General features: G+C 52.6%; 1 protein-coding gene across 1 annotated transcript in view; it reads left to right on the top strand.

Moving 5' to 3' along the window:
- GOLGB1 (golgin B1) overlaps positions 1–14,570 on the top strand; it is a gene marked incomplete at its 3' end in the record, with an annotated part of 58,292 nt that extends 43,722 nt beyond the window's left edge. Inside the window, exons 25-38 of the mRNA XM_082280393.1 lie at positions 927–1,010; positions 2,238–2,311; positions 2,943–3,072; positions 4,295–4,405; positions 4,783–4,837; positions 7,278–7,388; positions 7,991–8,101; positions 8,723–8,778; positions 10,862–10,931; positions 11,169–11,305; positions 11,925–12,035; positions 12,516–12,825; positions 13,586–13,657; positions 14,434–14,570. Of these exons, the coding sequence (XP_082136519.1) occupies positions 927–1,010; positions 2,238–2,311; positions 2,943–3,072; positions 4,295–4,405; positions 4,783–4,837; positions 7,278–7,388; positions 7,991–8,101; positions 8,723–8,778; positions 10,862–10,931; positions 11,169–11,305; positions 11,925–12,035; positions 12,516–12,825; positions 13,586–13,657; positions 14,434–14,570 (1,569 nt within the window). The remainder of the gene's footprint in view (positions 1–926; positions 1,011–2,237; positions 2,312–2,942; positions 3,073–4,294; positions 4,406–4,782; positions 4,838–7,277; positions 7,389–7,990; positions 8,102–8,722; positions 8,779–10,861; positions 10,932–11,168; positions 11,306–11,924; positions 12,036–12,515; positions 12,826–13,585; positions 13,658–14,433) is intronic.
- Between the last annotated feature and the right edge of the window lie 523 nt (positions 14,571–15,093).

The raw sequence follows: 15,093 nt of genomic DNA, 5'->3' as shown, positions 1-15,093 counted from the left end.
CCATGAAAAAGCTGCTTTGGGCAACACAGAGCAGAACTTGCGGTTCCTCAACACTGCAGGCAGTAAAAGGGGCGGGATATGAAGGGATGGGGCTCTGATGAGAGTGATTGCTCTGGGGTGTAGGGGCAGCCAACTCATCATTTATCTCTCTCTCATTTTGTAAAAGCTCAGTTGTGTGTGGGTGGGGCATTTTCATCATGTTTTTTTCACAGTCACCTTGAAAATGAAATGCAGGGGTTTTAGATTTCGCATTACTTTTAACTTCCTCTTCCTGGGCCCATCACTTCCTCCAGGCCTGCAGGAGTGGTTCCACCACAGCCTCAGCTAGTTTAACCCTACATCCTCAGTGCTTTTAGACCCGTTTCCCACTTTTTCCACATGACAGACATGAACACCATACAGCACCAGCTCTGTCACATCTCTGTCCAGCCTTGCTCTGGCCCTTCTCTAGGCTACTGGGAAGGGATTAAAAGGTTGAAAAACAGACAAGAGGCTTGAAGAGTCCACTTCGGTTCCAGCAGCACAGTGTCACAGTGTTGGAGCACGCCATACTGGTGTGTGTGCAACTGTGCTAATAGGGGGGATTAACACAAGGAACAGCCTCCCACAGCACAGAAAATTAATGTGTGTTGGGAAAGCAGAATCTGGTAATTGGATGCCAGCATTTATTTATATTATAACAAGGTGAGTGTTCTAACTGCAGAGTCAGGGTGCATAAAGGAGGTGGTTTACACCTACACTCCCTGTGTGTTTTGCCGTAAGACATGCTGGGGCTCAGGAGCAGCTTTTTTGGCGTGCCCTGTCCTATATGAGGGACAGATGTATGAGGACAGGTGGCCTGTAAGGACTCCTTCCAGCCCAAGTTCTGCTGTGACTGGGTGTGAGCCAGCTGTGGCCATGGGTGACACCATGTCCTTGTTGTGCAGATGTGGAAAGCAGTTGTGGGACACAACGTGTCAGTGAAGGTGGAGGCTCAGGGAGATGACTGGGACACAGACCCTGATTTCGTGGTGAGTGTCTGGTGTGGCAACTGTTATACTGGTGGTTCGAAGAGTTCCTGGCCCTGGGCACTTGCTGCTGAGCTGGGCTGGGGCTCAGGGCTTGGCACTGCATGCAGCACCGCTGGCAGGGCAGGATCAACTGAGTTCCATCAGCGCCTGCAGGTATTGCCAGGTGACCTGTCTGAGCCACTTCTGACACCAGGTTTAGTCTCCAGAGCTTCCTACATCATTGCACAGCCTATGGCTGACCACAAGTAATGGCACTTAAGGAGTACAGAATATGCAGTGTTTCTTAAACCTGCTCCCTGGTAACTTCCCTTGTCCTCCCCACAACGTATGTTACAAGACACAGTGAACACTTACATTTTCTCCGTCCCACACTGTTTGTAACTGTACAGGACCCAGGATTTCCCTCATTTATCTTTTTTTCCAGATGGAAAATCCTACTCTATTTAGAGTCAGCTTGTGCAGATGCAGCTCTGTGCCTCTTATAGTCTTGTTTTCTATCTAGACCGACTCTGAGTGAGCTGGTGAGAGAAGAGAAGGGCTCAGCCTGGGGAGCACTCTGCATTCATACAGGGTCATGATTTTCATTTTCCGTTTGGTTCTCTATTACTTTCCTAATTAGCCTCTCCTGTTAGACAAGAGTCCTGTGTTTTTGAGGTTCAGTCTTGCCTAATTATTTCCAGTAAGAAATTCTAGTTTGGGACAGAAAAGCAAATTCCTTTCTCATAGTTTCAAGTTATTAATGTTTTAGGAAAAATCTACACTGTCCGATTCTTTTGCTTACCTAATTTCTTCTATTTGTGGAAGCAGTCAAACTAAGTGTGAACAGAGTAAGACTTCGTATTAATTTTTTTCATCCTCTTTCATATATACATATTTTCAGCTTTACTGTATATTAGGAAAGACTTTATTGATGCTTCACTTCATCGAATGTATGTTCAGACCTTCCACAAAGCTACAGCACAAGGCTGTGATAGCCAGGCCCGAGGGCTGAGGTCTCTGCGGTTTTTCCAGTATTTTCCCGAACAGCGAATTCCGCAGACTCCTGGTGTCATCTCGGCTCTGCGGAGTGGGTCGGAGACCCCGGCCCGGCCCTGCCCTGCACTGTCCTGCAGGGCGTCGGCGGGCGGCGGGGATGGGGTGCCGGGAATTCTGGACTGTGCGTGGTCAGACGGAGCGGCACCGAGCCCCGTGCGGGGCCGGGGCTGACGGCCGCGGTTCGCCCCGCAGAACGACATCTCCGAGCGGGAGCAGCGCTGGGGAGCCAAAACCATCGAGGGCTCCGGCCGCGCCGGGCACATCGAGTGAGTGCGACGGGGGGAACCAGCACCGGGGGTGCGGGGGACCGGCCCGGCGGGAGGGGGAGGACGAGCGGGGCGTTCCGGGCCGCGTCCGGGCTGGCTCGCGGCGGGCCCGGAGAGCTCTCCCGGCGGGGCGGGCGCCGCTCGGGCTCCGGTTGTGCGGCTCCTCGCTGGGTGGGGTCCGCGGGCCGCCCGGGCTGCTGTGGGGGATCAGGGGGAATACCTGCACATGGGGCTGCCCCAGTGCAAAGGCTTCTCGTTCCTTCCCTGCTCCCTCGGGACAGCCCAGCGCGGCCCTGCGGTGTGTCCAGTGCAGCACTCAGAAAAAGGAAGGTGTGGGGTTCCGAGAAAGTCGGGGTGTAGCCCTGAACAGGGCCGCAGGAGGGGGGATGGATGTCCCCCTGAGACCATTACTGTGGTCCCTTGCCAGGCGCCGGGCTGCCCTCTCAGGCACGGTGGCCGCGTGTGTGGCTGGCACCCAGGGGAGCCCAGCGCAGGCACACGGTGGCAGCTGGTCCTGCGTGCGTGTCCTGCTGTGTGCTGGGCTTTGGCTGGTGCAGGGGCACAGGGATGCTCCAGCCAGCTGCATGGCTCTGCAAAATCCCATGCTGACCTGCCCTGTCTCTGTCTCCAGCATCCATGAGCTGAGGAACAAGGTATCAGAGGAACATGAGGTCATCAAGAAGAAGGAGCTGGAGACTGGCCCCAAGGCATCCTATGGCTATGGGGGAAAATTTGGAACAGAGCGAGACCGAATGGATAAGGTAACAGCTGTGGAAGGCTTCCTTGAGCCTCAGTGGAAAAGTGCTTTTCTCATAAAGGAAGGGGCATCCCTGTTTTCTGGCCTGACCCTGAAGGGAGAGAATGGAGAATTTGCATGGCTGCACAGATTCACACATGTCCAGCTAGCCCATAATCTGTATCCAGGATCTGTTTTAATTCATTTGTATAACTCATCTCTGCAACTTCTTTGCAATGCTGCCTTTAGCTGTGAAGGACTTCCTGTGGCTGTTCAAGCCTGCTGCATAACAATTAAATCTGGTGCCTCCCTATTTGTGCTTGTAGAACTAATGTATAGTAATTCCCTTCTCAAATTCTGCATTACAGACCTCATATCTCCCTGAGATAAAGCCTTCGACATCAGATCCTGTCTATGTTTTGTGATGATCATCATCATAATGCTTCTTCCTGCACCTTTCAGCATTTAATTCTTCTTTTTCAGAAGTGAGATGGTTCAATTGCAGTAGAGTTCAGTGGGTGTGGTCACTGTGGGATTGAACAATACCGGGATGGCAGGGTGAGAAACAGACTGTCCTGAAAAATTCCCTGCTCTCCCTGCCAGAGGTGTTGTAGTCAGGAACTGCACACACTCCTCAGGAGAAGGGGCAGAAGCTGAACATTTGCAGCATCCTGGTGCAACTGGACAAAGGCCAAGAAGTTGCTCAACAAAAACATCCTCAGTCTGGTCCGGCAGAGTCTGAGCACAGCTGTTCCATTTTGGCATAGAGTATCTGTGGTTCCTGGCCACAGCACCTCCAGCAGGGAGAGCAGAATCCTGGCCTGGCCTGTGGCCAGGTTTGCTGGCCGTCACTGTCAGATGAAGAAACGGGGAATGGGTGCCAGATCTCTGCCTGGAGTTCTCGGTTGTGTGTGCCTATCTGCACTTTTCTCTTCTTTCCCCTGTGATTATCCACCATGCAACTCCACCAGCACTTGAGAGCAGCTGGTATTTGGCTTTGCTTTGCCCGCACTTTGCTTAGTGAGCTGGCAGTGGGGATGGTTTGTGAGATGATAGCCCTTGAGGCTCCTCCCAGGCCTCAGAGCAGAGCTGTGCTGGCAAAGACCACATGGAGAGCATGGCCACCGTCGGCACAGTCAGCTTGGACCTGTTACCCCGTGGCTACGAGCGTGTCAGCAGCATGTAGAAGCACGTGGATCTCTGTCTGTCCACCATGGATGCTCATGTCATACTGTCTCTCCTCTCAGTGCGCAGTAGGACACGAGTACATTGCTGATGTTGGAAAGCACTCCTCCCAGACAGATGCAGCCCAGGGCTTTGGCGGCAAGTTTGGAGTCCAGCGGGACCGAGCTGACAAGGTGTGTTGGACAGTGCAGCTGAAATACGTGCCTGTGGCCTAGAGCACTGCTGCATGCCAGACTGTGGCTCAATTTTCAAAGCTCGGGGTGTGCAGGGTGTGCCGTGTGCTGTGGTCTCTCTGAAGCACAGCTCACCTGTGTGCGGGCCAGTGGCCGATGACACAGTGTGGGGCACCTGTGGAGATAACTGGTGTGCATTGATGTGGTGGGCCTGTCCCATCCAGGCAGAACACTGTTTGTCCTGGGGGGCTGTGGTGTTTGCCCCTGCACTCTGCAGCACAAGACAGGGAGCTGGTAACAGCCTGGCCCCAGGGGAGGGAGACCGAGATCCATCTTGGCCCTCAGGATGACTGACAGTCCTCCCCTTCTTGTTCCAGTCAGCACTGGGCTTTGAATACAAGGGTGAGGTGGAGAAACACTCGTCCCAGAAAGGCAAGTCCACGAGCACATGTGGCCCCTTGACCCTTTGCCCAGCTTCTCTTCTGTTCCCAGTATCCCGTGCTGTTGGCTGTGGCACAATCTCCTGTCTCTTGTTTCAGATTCCTGTTCCCAGTCCATCACCCTTGTGGCCCCATTCCCCGCTGTCCTGTCACCATCCTCATACTGTACATCCTGCTTGTCTCTGTGCTTTGCTTTGGTGGAAGCCCCATCCTGGCTGAGCAGAGGAGACACCCCCACCTTACAATGTATGGCTGGTGCTCCCTGTCCTCTCAAAGCCCTTCTTAGAACTGCTCCAGAGGAAGCCCAAGCACTGTAGCACTTGAGAAGTGACTGCTGCAAAAGCAACTCTGTAAGGAAAAGGTACAACAATGGGTATGAAAACAAAACCCTACAGAGCATCCAAACTTCTGCAGAATTCTGCAGATAATTCAACAAACAGTGCAAGAATTGAAACTAAGGGTATTTTAAATATTCTGCACCCAAGAGAAGATGAGAGGACATCTCTGAGATGAGATGAGATCTCATCTCTGATGAGAGGGCAGTCTGTTAAGGCAGCTGGTGTGGGGTCAGTAGCTCTGACCCAGGACGCTGTGACCAGTCCAGAGAGATGGTCCCATGGAGGATCGCCTTCCCAGGTCCTGTGCAGAGAAGCTGTCAGCTCTTAGTGATTTTCAGCTCATGGTTCCAGCTCTTGCTCTACAGGGCTGCCTCCAGGCCAGACCAGGGAGAGGGAGAGACGAGAGGCCCGTGTAGGTGTTCCGCACGAGGCAGCTTTATTGGTCTGGCGAAGGAGAGACAGGGACAGGCATCTCTCTGCCCTCGCAGGGGTAGAGGGCTGGCTTTATAGGGATGCAGGGGGTGGGTGTCAGAGGGTACAGGCCAATGGGTTACAAAGGATCTGCATGGGGTCTCCCAGAGGATTCTGGCTCTGTCTTCTCGCCGTAGCTGAAAAGTGGCTCCCTTTCCAGGGAGTCTTGCTGGGAGATTGAGCACTCTCCTTATCTCAGCAGATGTCCCTCCAGGGCAGGGTGGGCATACCCCACAGTCTGTTGCTGTTTGAGGTAAATGCGAGGAATACTGCATTACCAAGGAAAGAATCGAATCAGATTCATTTAAAAGGAAACTCTAAAAGAGAGAAAATGGTTTGAGGCATTCTTGGTTGATCTTAAAATAATGAATCACATGCAGTTGTGCTCCATTAACATATTCTTGTAGACATAGAAATTCATCAGGCTGTGTGAAGCCACAGAAGTTGCTCAGGAAATGGAAATGTCAGAAATAGGGTGTTTGGATTCCTTTTCATAAAAATGTGTCCATACTGGAAGCTCTCGCAGCAAGGTAACAGTCATAAAATCTGTGTTTACTGAAAACAGCTCTCTTAAAGATCCATTTCATAACAGCCCCATAGGTAGATAATAGTTTAGTCACAATAAGTTTAAGAAATTTTGGGACTTACAGGTTAAGTAACTGAGCTTCTATGTAGCAGAAATCCATTCTGGAATACATAATATTCTTATGCATGTTTCTCTAGATCATAGCCTCCATGGATTGGTACAGCTGAAGTTCTTGGAGACAGCTCAACTCAGTCCCATGAAATGCAGACCTGTGAGAATTGTGTCAGGGACCAGGGAGAAGCGACTCCAATTTACTCCTGAAGGGCAGGATTTAGACACCAAGCAGGCAGGTGTCTAAAAGGAGGAGTCTGTACAGCCAGGAGTCAGGATGAAGGCTGAAATGTCTCAGGAATCAGCCAGTAATAACCAGGTGGTCCTTAGAAAACAGCTGAACATGGCTGAAGTCATTAATGGGTCACTAGTTTGGAGATGGAAAAAGGAGAAGCACAAGGCAACCATGATGTGCTCTCACACAATGGCAAACGTGCCAGTGAGAAGAGTGGGAGCATGTCTGCAGAAAGGGGGGTTCAGCCTTGGTGGCAGTCCCCAGGGTCAGGTGCTTCCTTGTGGAAGCTGAGATTCCACTATAGCAAACGTAAGCCCTTTTGCTATTCTTGTACTTCCAAGGCTCAGTGTACTTACAGCATTTTCCCAAGGCTGGCAGACCACAGGCTGAAATCCTGGCTCTGGAGGTGGGTTAGGGAGTGATGCCCCAGCTGTCAATGCCCAAGTCCTGCTTGGCTTTGCCTTCGTGGGTGGCAGATCTCCCACTGTCCTTGGCATGTCCATTTTCTTCCTTTCCTCCCGGCCTGCTGTGTCTCCTGGTGCCCTGACCCACATTTGCCTTGGGCCCCCATTCCTATGGGCTCTTGTCTTTGGTGCTCCCTCTGTCCCCTCCAACCCTTCACTTTCTATGGTGTTTTCCATAATCCCTGCTGCCATCCCTTCTCCCTGGTGGCCCTTCCCAGTGCTGCTCCCCATCCTCTCCTCACCAGCCCCATGCTGGGGGCAGCATTTGACTCCATACACCACTTCAGATTACTCCAAGGGCTTTGGTGGCCGTTATGGAGTGGAGAGGGATAAGGTGGACAAAGCAGCTGTGGGATTTGACTACAAGAGCCAGGCAGAGAAGCATGACTCTCAGAAAGGTGAGCCACAGCAGCCAGGTGAGCTGGGGAAGCTGGGTGAGGTGGGAGATCTGGGGGAGCAGAGGAAACTGAGGGAGCTGGATGAGCTGGAGGGGCTGGGGTTGCTGGAGGAGGTGGGGGAGGTGGGGGAGCCAGCTGAGGGCAGGGAGCAGGGCTGGAGCTGGGGACTGCCCACTGGGACTATGGGGCACTGTGCAGGGCTTTTGCAGTCTGCTGCAAGAATGGTGGAAGAGCTACAGGGAGCTGTTGGGAATGGGTCAGGTGAGGAAAGCCATTGCACAGTGCATGGCTTCTGGAAAGAGTTCAGGCTAAAGGAAGAGGAGCAGAAGAGTTCTGTGGGCATAGGGATCTCTTGGACAGCATATCACCAAAGGAAGGGTGAAGGGGAAGCCCAGGCAGGTGCTAATGGCAGCAGACCTATCCCAGGGAGGAGGGAGGGCTGTTGCTGCAGCACCAGTGGGGAAATCTGGCCTTGTTCCATGTCTGAGTCCTGGGCACGGAAAATCTGTGAGAAAAGCCTGAACTCACACTGCTGCCACTTGTCTCCTTCCCTCCCTTGTCTGTTCTCTTCCATGCTCTGATCTGGATCCCTGTGGCTGAAGACTATTCTGTGGGCTTTGGTGGGAAGTTTGGGGTCCAGAGGGATCGTCAGGACAAGAATGCCCTTGGCTGGGACCATCAGGAAGAAGTGCAACCCCATGCATCCCAAAGAGGTCAGGCAATGTTGCCAGAGGTGGTAGCAGTTTCCTTGGAGCACACATAGACCTGGAGCTTGTGGTTCATAGTAAGAGATCCAGCTGCAGAATGTGTCCAGCACGTTGCAGAGCAGCTGAGACCCAGTGAACCCCAAAGCACAAGGGCAGAGTAGGTGTGTGCTTGGATCAGTGGGGGACATGGAATGTGAGTCCCTGAATCAGGACTCCCAGACTCTGCTGTGCATTCTCTGTGAGGGACATTCCTAACCATAAGCTCACTGTAAAGGTGAGCACAGAGGAGTGAGGCAGAACAGATCCCAGGAATGCCTTGGGTACAGCACATTTGACTTCACTGAACAAGGCCACGCTCCACTCAGGTGGGGTGACTGGCCTCTCACCCCGGTGCCTTGGATTCAGGTTTGGCAGCTACAGCCATGCACACCTGTGCCCTCAGCTGAAACAAGGGAGGGATCAGTCCTAAAAGCTACTGTCCAGAGCACTTAGCTTTATCCATATCTCATCACATACGGAACTAACTAGAGATAACACATGCAAACTCATTTTACTGCTCACAGCATACTGAAGTCAGAGGTACACACAAAATAAAAAATACTACAAAATAACATTTTTTCCATACAGACTATGCCAAGGGATTTGGAGGCCGTTATGGGGTCCAGAAGGATAGAGTGGATAAGGTGAGACTGCTGCAGCCTGCAAGTGCTTCCTCCTAATCACTGCTTTTTGCCTAGCTGAATAAAAAGAGATTCTCCAGGTGGAGGTGAGATCCCAGTGCTCAGTAAACAGCTATGGCAAGAAGGAACTGGCTGAGTGCAAAATGCCAGAGGGTGCAGAGGGATGCAGCCTGGGGAGATTGTAATGCAGGGAATTCCTCATGGCACTGTCTGTAACTCCTCACTTTTCTGCTGTTTGTTACCTTCTGCAGGTTTTCACTCCTATCAAGGAGTGCCTCATGGTCTGTTTAGGTGCTAAATCTTCCTGCACACCTTGACAAACCCCATCAAGAATGGGATTGGCATAGATCAATCTGACGTGCATGAGAAGAGGTCACCCAGTTAGCTGGTTCAGGTTTTCAGTTTGGGCTCGTCTGCAGTCACATCTCAGACTGAAGCACTGGGATTAATTCTGTGCTTGGAAGGCTGCCCTGAAGGCTCGGTCAGCAAAAGGAGTCCTGCCAGTGGGTGATGATCTGCATGGGTGTGGATAGCCTAAAAGATGCGAATCCTGGAGCTTTGGGGTATTTGCAAGAGGCAGTAAGGGTGCCTTCCCTGAAACCTGCTTTCCCTGCTGTGGGGCACAATGCTGTGCCTGGTACAGCACCAACGCTGCTGTCCTCGGGAGCTCGGGGAAGCAGGAGAGGATATAAACACACTGGAGCAACCCACATGGTCCTGTCCATGCTGCGTGTGTAGGCTGGGCCAGCAGCAGAGAGGGAATGTTGTCCTGCCCTCAGAAGAGATTAGCACTATCTGTGAATTTAACAACAGCAAATGGAGGGGCATTGACAAAAGTCACATCTTGTCTGTGGTCAAAAACAACATGCAAAAGCAGATGACGACTTGGTAGAAGGGCGCTGTGGGTCCTTTGGGAAGCAGGGTGCAGAGGAGATAAGCAGTTCTTGTTTGTATCAAAGTGAACATGAATTTGTGTGTTTTGAGAATACTGAAGCATAAACAAACATAGTAAAAATAAGGATATTTGGGCAAGTAACTAAGTGTCTGATTGCCTGGTCCTTAGGCGCTGCAGAAGTTCTGAATTCACTGCACCAGAGGAGAGCATAACAGACCCTCAGGCAGCCTGAACTCCCCTTTGATAAAGTTCTGGACTCTCAGTGTCAGACTGAGTCTCACACAAATGCTGTCATATACACAGCATGTCCAGGCCCCTGCTGTGACCTGTGGACACCTGGTTCTGAGCCTGCAGGCTGGTTTGCCTGCTCAGGGGTGTTTTCTGCAGGGACAGCAGAGCTGCTGACAGGGATCCGTGGCGGCGGCAGTGGCAGTCGGGCACCAGCTTGTTGTGACACCTGCAGGCAGCACCTGGTGTAAAGTGTCAGGCTGAAAAGTGGGTCCTACCTGCTGGTTCCTTTCTGCATTAAGTAGTTTTCTCATGAAAGCAGATAAACCCTTAAGCCCTCTCTATCTCACTTTGATTTTCCTGCAACCTCCCCACCAATACTATTCCCAGTTCAGCATCTCTCCACACCTCCTGAAGCCAGTGACGCCGCAGGTATCTGTATCTGTATCTGTATGCCACAGATGCTGGTTTCCAGCCTGTGCCACTGCACACACATGGCAGGTGAGGCAGCTGTGCATGCAGCAGAGAAGTGCTTTCAGGCTTTGTGCCACTGGGAGTGCAGGGATGGATGAATAGTGTCCCTGGGCCTGGGGAAGAGGCAGATGGCCAGGCATCCTGCCAGGCACCCCCTCAGCTCCTTGCCATGGTACAGGGAGTGCTCCCAGCCCTGCTGTCCTGTGCCACTGCTCAGCCTCCCTTGCTGGGCTCCACAGCACTTTTCCAGCTCTCAGTGCCACCTCTCGGGCAGGGACACCTGTGTCCTTGGCTAGGGGGGCAACCGGCACGTCCCCAGGGTAGGGAGGTGTCAGAAGAGGGGACTGCAGCCAACAGCCTCCCCTGGGCCAGGGCAGGTGTACAGGTGAGGACAAACACACCTGGGAACAAAGCTTGCCATCACCAGTACCCAAATCTAGCACTGGCACTGCCCAACAAACTGAACAATTCTTTCCCTTCCTCTTGCAGAGTGCTGCTGGCTTTGATGAGATGGCAGCTCCCACCTCCTCCTATGAGAAAACAAGACCCCTGGAGGCAGGTGAGACCTGAGTTCCAGCCTTGGGCTTAGGAAACTATGGGCTTCACAGTCCCTCTGTGGCAGCATGCTGGCAGGTGTGTGCAGTGGTGGGATGGGGGTTTAACCTGTGCTGGAGGGCAGGAGAAAGTGGCTGAACTGCAAGATTCTCTGGAAGAGGCAGAGGTCTGGGTTTCTCCTGGATGCTTGGGGTGGTGGAAGGAAGACATAGGGCTGGGTCAATCAGTTGTCTCCTCACAGGAGCTTCCAGTGGCACCAGCAGCCTGCGGTCACGGTTTGAGCACATGGCCAAGTTGGCAGAGGAGGAGAGCAGAAGGCAGGCAGAGGAGGAGCGGGTGAGGCGGCAGGCCCGGGAGCACCCAGTGGCTCAGCAGCAGGTGAGCCAGGGCCATCTTGCCGTGTCCTCCAAGACTCCTGACACAGACTTTTCCTCAGAGCCAGGCAGCTCCATGTCCTTCTATCTGGTGTCTTGAGGGTAACCTCATGCCTAAACTGCTTCCCTGCACCTGCCAAGAATGGCCACTGAACTTCACAGTTGTCACTGGACTTTCCTTTTCAGCACACCAAACACTCATATAAGGACATACCTGCGCCCAACCATGGCACCTGTGCTCTGGACTCAGCTCCTTTTGCCTCTGGTGCCTGGCAAACAATGTGGTTACTCCTCCCCAGCACTGCTATCCCAGCAGTCTGTATGTGGGATGCATTCCAGCAAACTGGAGATGGCACCCAGCCCCTATGTTTACTTGCCTTCCTACCTGGTGCTCCTCCTGCACTCAGAGACCAGAGGGGTGTTGACAGTGAAGCTGTCCTGTTCCCCCCAACATGCTCCTCTTTGGGGCTGCCCCTCTGTTGTCACCAGCCTATGAGTGCCCAGGCCCAGAGCAGGTTTGTAGGTGGAGGAAAATGTTCTGAGTTGCTCTGTTGGGAATGTGAAGAGCCATTGTTCTGGACTTGTTCAAAGGGACTGAGCACAGTCTGATGGCTTTTCTCCAGCAGGAAATCCCACCGAGAGAGAAGGAACCTACCGGGGCAGCCTCTCCAGCCATGCCAGCAAGGGTCCCCAGGAGCACTGCTGGGGACCAGCCTGTGTCACCAGGAGAACAGGTGCCAAGGCAGCCTGGGAGAGCTGGGAAGGGGAGCAGGCGGAGGGGATTTCACCTGAGAGGGGCTGTGCTTTGTGGGCAGCCCTGCAGGAAGATGTGGAGCACAGCCCCAGCGTGTGAGAGGAAGGATAAGGGGGAGCATTGGGATGGGGATGAGACTTGGCTGCACAGCACCTGACCCCCTGGGACAAGCTCTGGGAGTGGGTCAGTGCAGTGGCAGTACCATGGGCAGTAGTGAAGTATGAACAAACACATGAGCCCTGAGGGTCTCCAGAGCAATCCCAGGTGCTGCATGGCCCGAGTAGCTCAGCTGTTTCCCTGGTGTGCAGGGGATGATGCTGTGTGATGATGTGTGCTGGGATGATGTGCCCTGGCAGCAGTAAAGGGGCTGCCTTGTGTCAGGTGCTGGCAGTCGGGGAAGAGCTGCCTGTGGTGGGTGCTTTTCAGGTGACTTTCCTGTCACTTTCTCACCTCATGGCAGGAGGCCAAAAGGGAGGATGAAGAAGTACCACCCACTCTGCCACCAAGGCCAGCAGATCTGAATGCTGAGCTGTGCAAGGTCCCCAGCCAAGGTCAGCCCACCTACAGTATAAGTTCGGATGTTGGTGGAGATTATGAGGAGCTGCCAGAGCCCTCTGACTACTGTGACAGTACCAGTGGAGTTGCTGACTATGAGGAGCTGCCAGCCCCACTGGGAAAGCCAGATGCCACCTATGACTTTGGAGGAGATGAAGGTGAAGACTATGAGGTGATCCTTCCTCAGGAGCCCAGAGAGACCCAGCCGCACGTGGGTGAGTACTGATGGAAGAGCCCATGTCTTGGGGAGTTTGTACCTGTCCACTTACCTCACTGAATGTATGGGACAAAGTCCAGAGGGAATTTTTATCCTGAAGTCTACTGTGATCAGGATAGCAGCTCCAGCAGTCTACTGTGATCAGGATAGCAGTCTCCTGGTGGAGACTTGGTTGTGTCCCACTCCCCTGTCCAGCTCTAAGGTGCAGTTGAGCTGCATGGGATGCTGGACCAGACAGCAGGAATCTGTTGGATCGGGGTCTGGGCAGGAGGCTGCCACAGGCTCAGGAGAAGCTGGATGTGGACCAACGCTCTTGCTGCAGTTTCCTGGCAAGCGGCTGCCAGTGCTGCACCAGAGCCTGAGGGTGCCTCTGGTTCAGCCCATTCCTCACGTGGCTGGTGTTCTGGTGGAGTCTCCTGGTGTGAGGAGTACAGGTAGCCTTTGTCTAAGCACAGGAGCAAACTGCATGGGCTGCTGTCAGTGCTTCTGTTGCAGCTTTGCTGGTACTGGAGATGGCAAGTGAAGAGGTTGGAGTTATTCCCCACCTTTTTCTTGGGAGAGGAGCATGAAAGATCAGGACCCAACTGTCTCATTGAAGAAGGGGAGGGAAGTCACACCTTGCTTTGGGGATGTCGTGCACCTCTCCTTGTTGACAGGGTTTGGATGTGCTTCCCCAAAGCTGGGCTAGAGGGTGGCACTGACCAGTACTGTGTGGTTGCTTCAGCCTCTGTCTCATTTGTCCATCCTGTGTTCTGCAGGGAGCATGGACAGTGCTTATGAGGGGCAGAATCCTGGGATCTGCGCGGTGGCTCTCTATGATTACCAAGGAGGTGGGTCTGCCATCACAGCTTAGGGGAAGGCGCTGTGCCCCGGCAGGGCTGTGCCCTGGGGACGTAGGGATTCACTGCATCAGCAGAGGGGGAAAGATTGTGACTTGGTGGTTTAAATTTCTTCCTCCTGGGAAGCAGAATGCGACCTGGCTTGGGAACTGTCATGGTTTAGGAATGGTATTCTCCAGTTTAGTACTCTCAGTAAAAAAAAACCCTCTCTAATTGGAGGCAAAAAAAGGCAAAGATCACAGGTTGAGACAAGAACAATTTAACTGGAAACAGCAATAAGAAAGTGAACAGTAACAGCAACAATATCAATAACAAAAAGTATAAGAAAAGAAATTATTCACATGGAAAAATACCCAATAATAGACAATGTTGGATGCCTCCCTCCACCACATTTTCTCAACCAGAAGGAACCCCGTCTTCCTCAGAATCGAGAGTCCCTTTCCCCCACCCCTGGCAATGACATGAGGGGGTATAGAATAATCTCCGTGTCTTGGCCATGGCCCCTCCCAGCAACTGCAAAAAATTAGCTTTGTCATGGCCCAAACTCGGACAGAACAGAGAAACTTCATCTTTCACCTGTGATGTCTTGTTCTTTCTCTACTTTATCTGTGCTGTTGGATGGGGTTGGGTGAGGTAAACTCTTGGGGGTTATCAGAGCACTTGTTCTGTCTTCTCCTGCCTGGGGGACGGTGGGAGGAGGAATGTGAACCAGCTCTCTCTGAGGTTCTCTTTGCATTATCACTGTCTTTTCTTGACAATTTTTGCAGATGGAGATGATGAGATTTCTTTTGATCCTGATGACACAATCACGCACATTGAGATGGTGGATGAAGGCTGGTGGCGGGGACAGTGTCATGGCAGAGTTGGCCTCTTCCCAGCAAATTATGTGAAGCTTCTGCAATGAAATGAGCACAGTGCAAGCTGCTTCCTTCCAAACTTTTGCCTCTGTCGTGCTTTGATACTGGCCAAATGCCAGGCACCCACAAAAGTCACTCACTCACCCTCCCCTTGAACAGCCTGGTAGAGGAGAGAAAAATTTAATGAAAGGTTCATGAGTTGAGATAAGGACTGGGAGAAAACACTCCAAGGGCAAAACACGCTCAACCTAGAGGTACAAAGTGAATTTATTACTAGCAGAGTCAGAGGAGGATAATAAGAAGTAAAATACGCCCTTAAAAACACCTTTTTTCCCCCCCCCAGCCCCTCCCTCCTTCCCACCAACTGTGCAGGGAGACTGGACGTGGAGGTTTGGTCATTTCGTCACCTGAGATCTGCTGCTGCTGCTCAGGGAGAGGAGTCCTTCCCCTGTGAGACCATGGGTTTCCTCCCAGGGAAGACAGTTCTTTGTGAACTCCCCCAGCGTGGGTCCAATCTCACGAGCAGCAGTCCTCCCAAAACTGCCGCAACATGAGCCCCTCCCACAGGCA

The sequence above is a fragment of the Coloeus monedula genome (assembly GCF_965178545.1).
Source record: "Coloeus monedula genome assembly, chromosome: 4".
NCBI classification, from domain to species: domain Eukaryota; kingdom Metazoa; phylum Chordata; class Aves; order Passeriformes; family Corvidae; genus Coloeus; species Coloeus monedula.
Note: the sequence above shows the minus strand (reverse complement) of the source record. Positions and strands in the feature narration are given on the sequence as shown.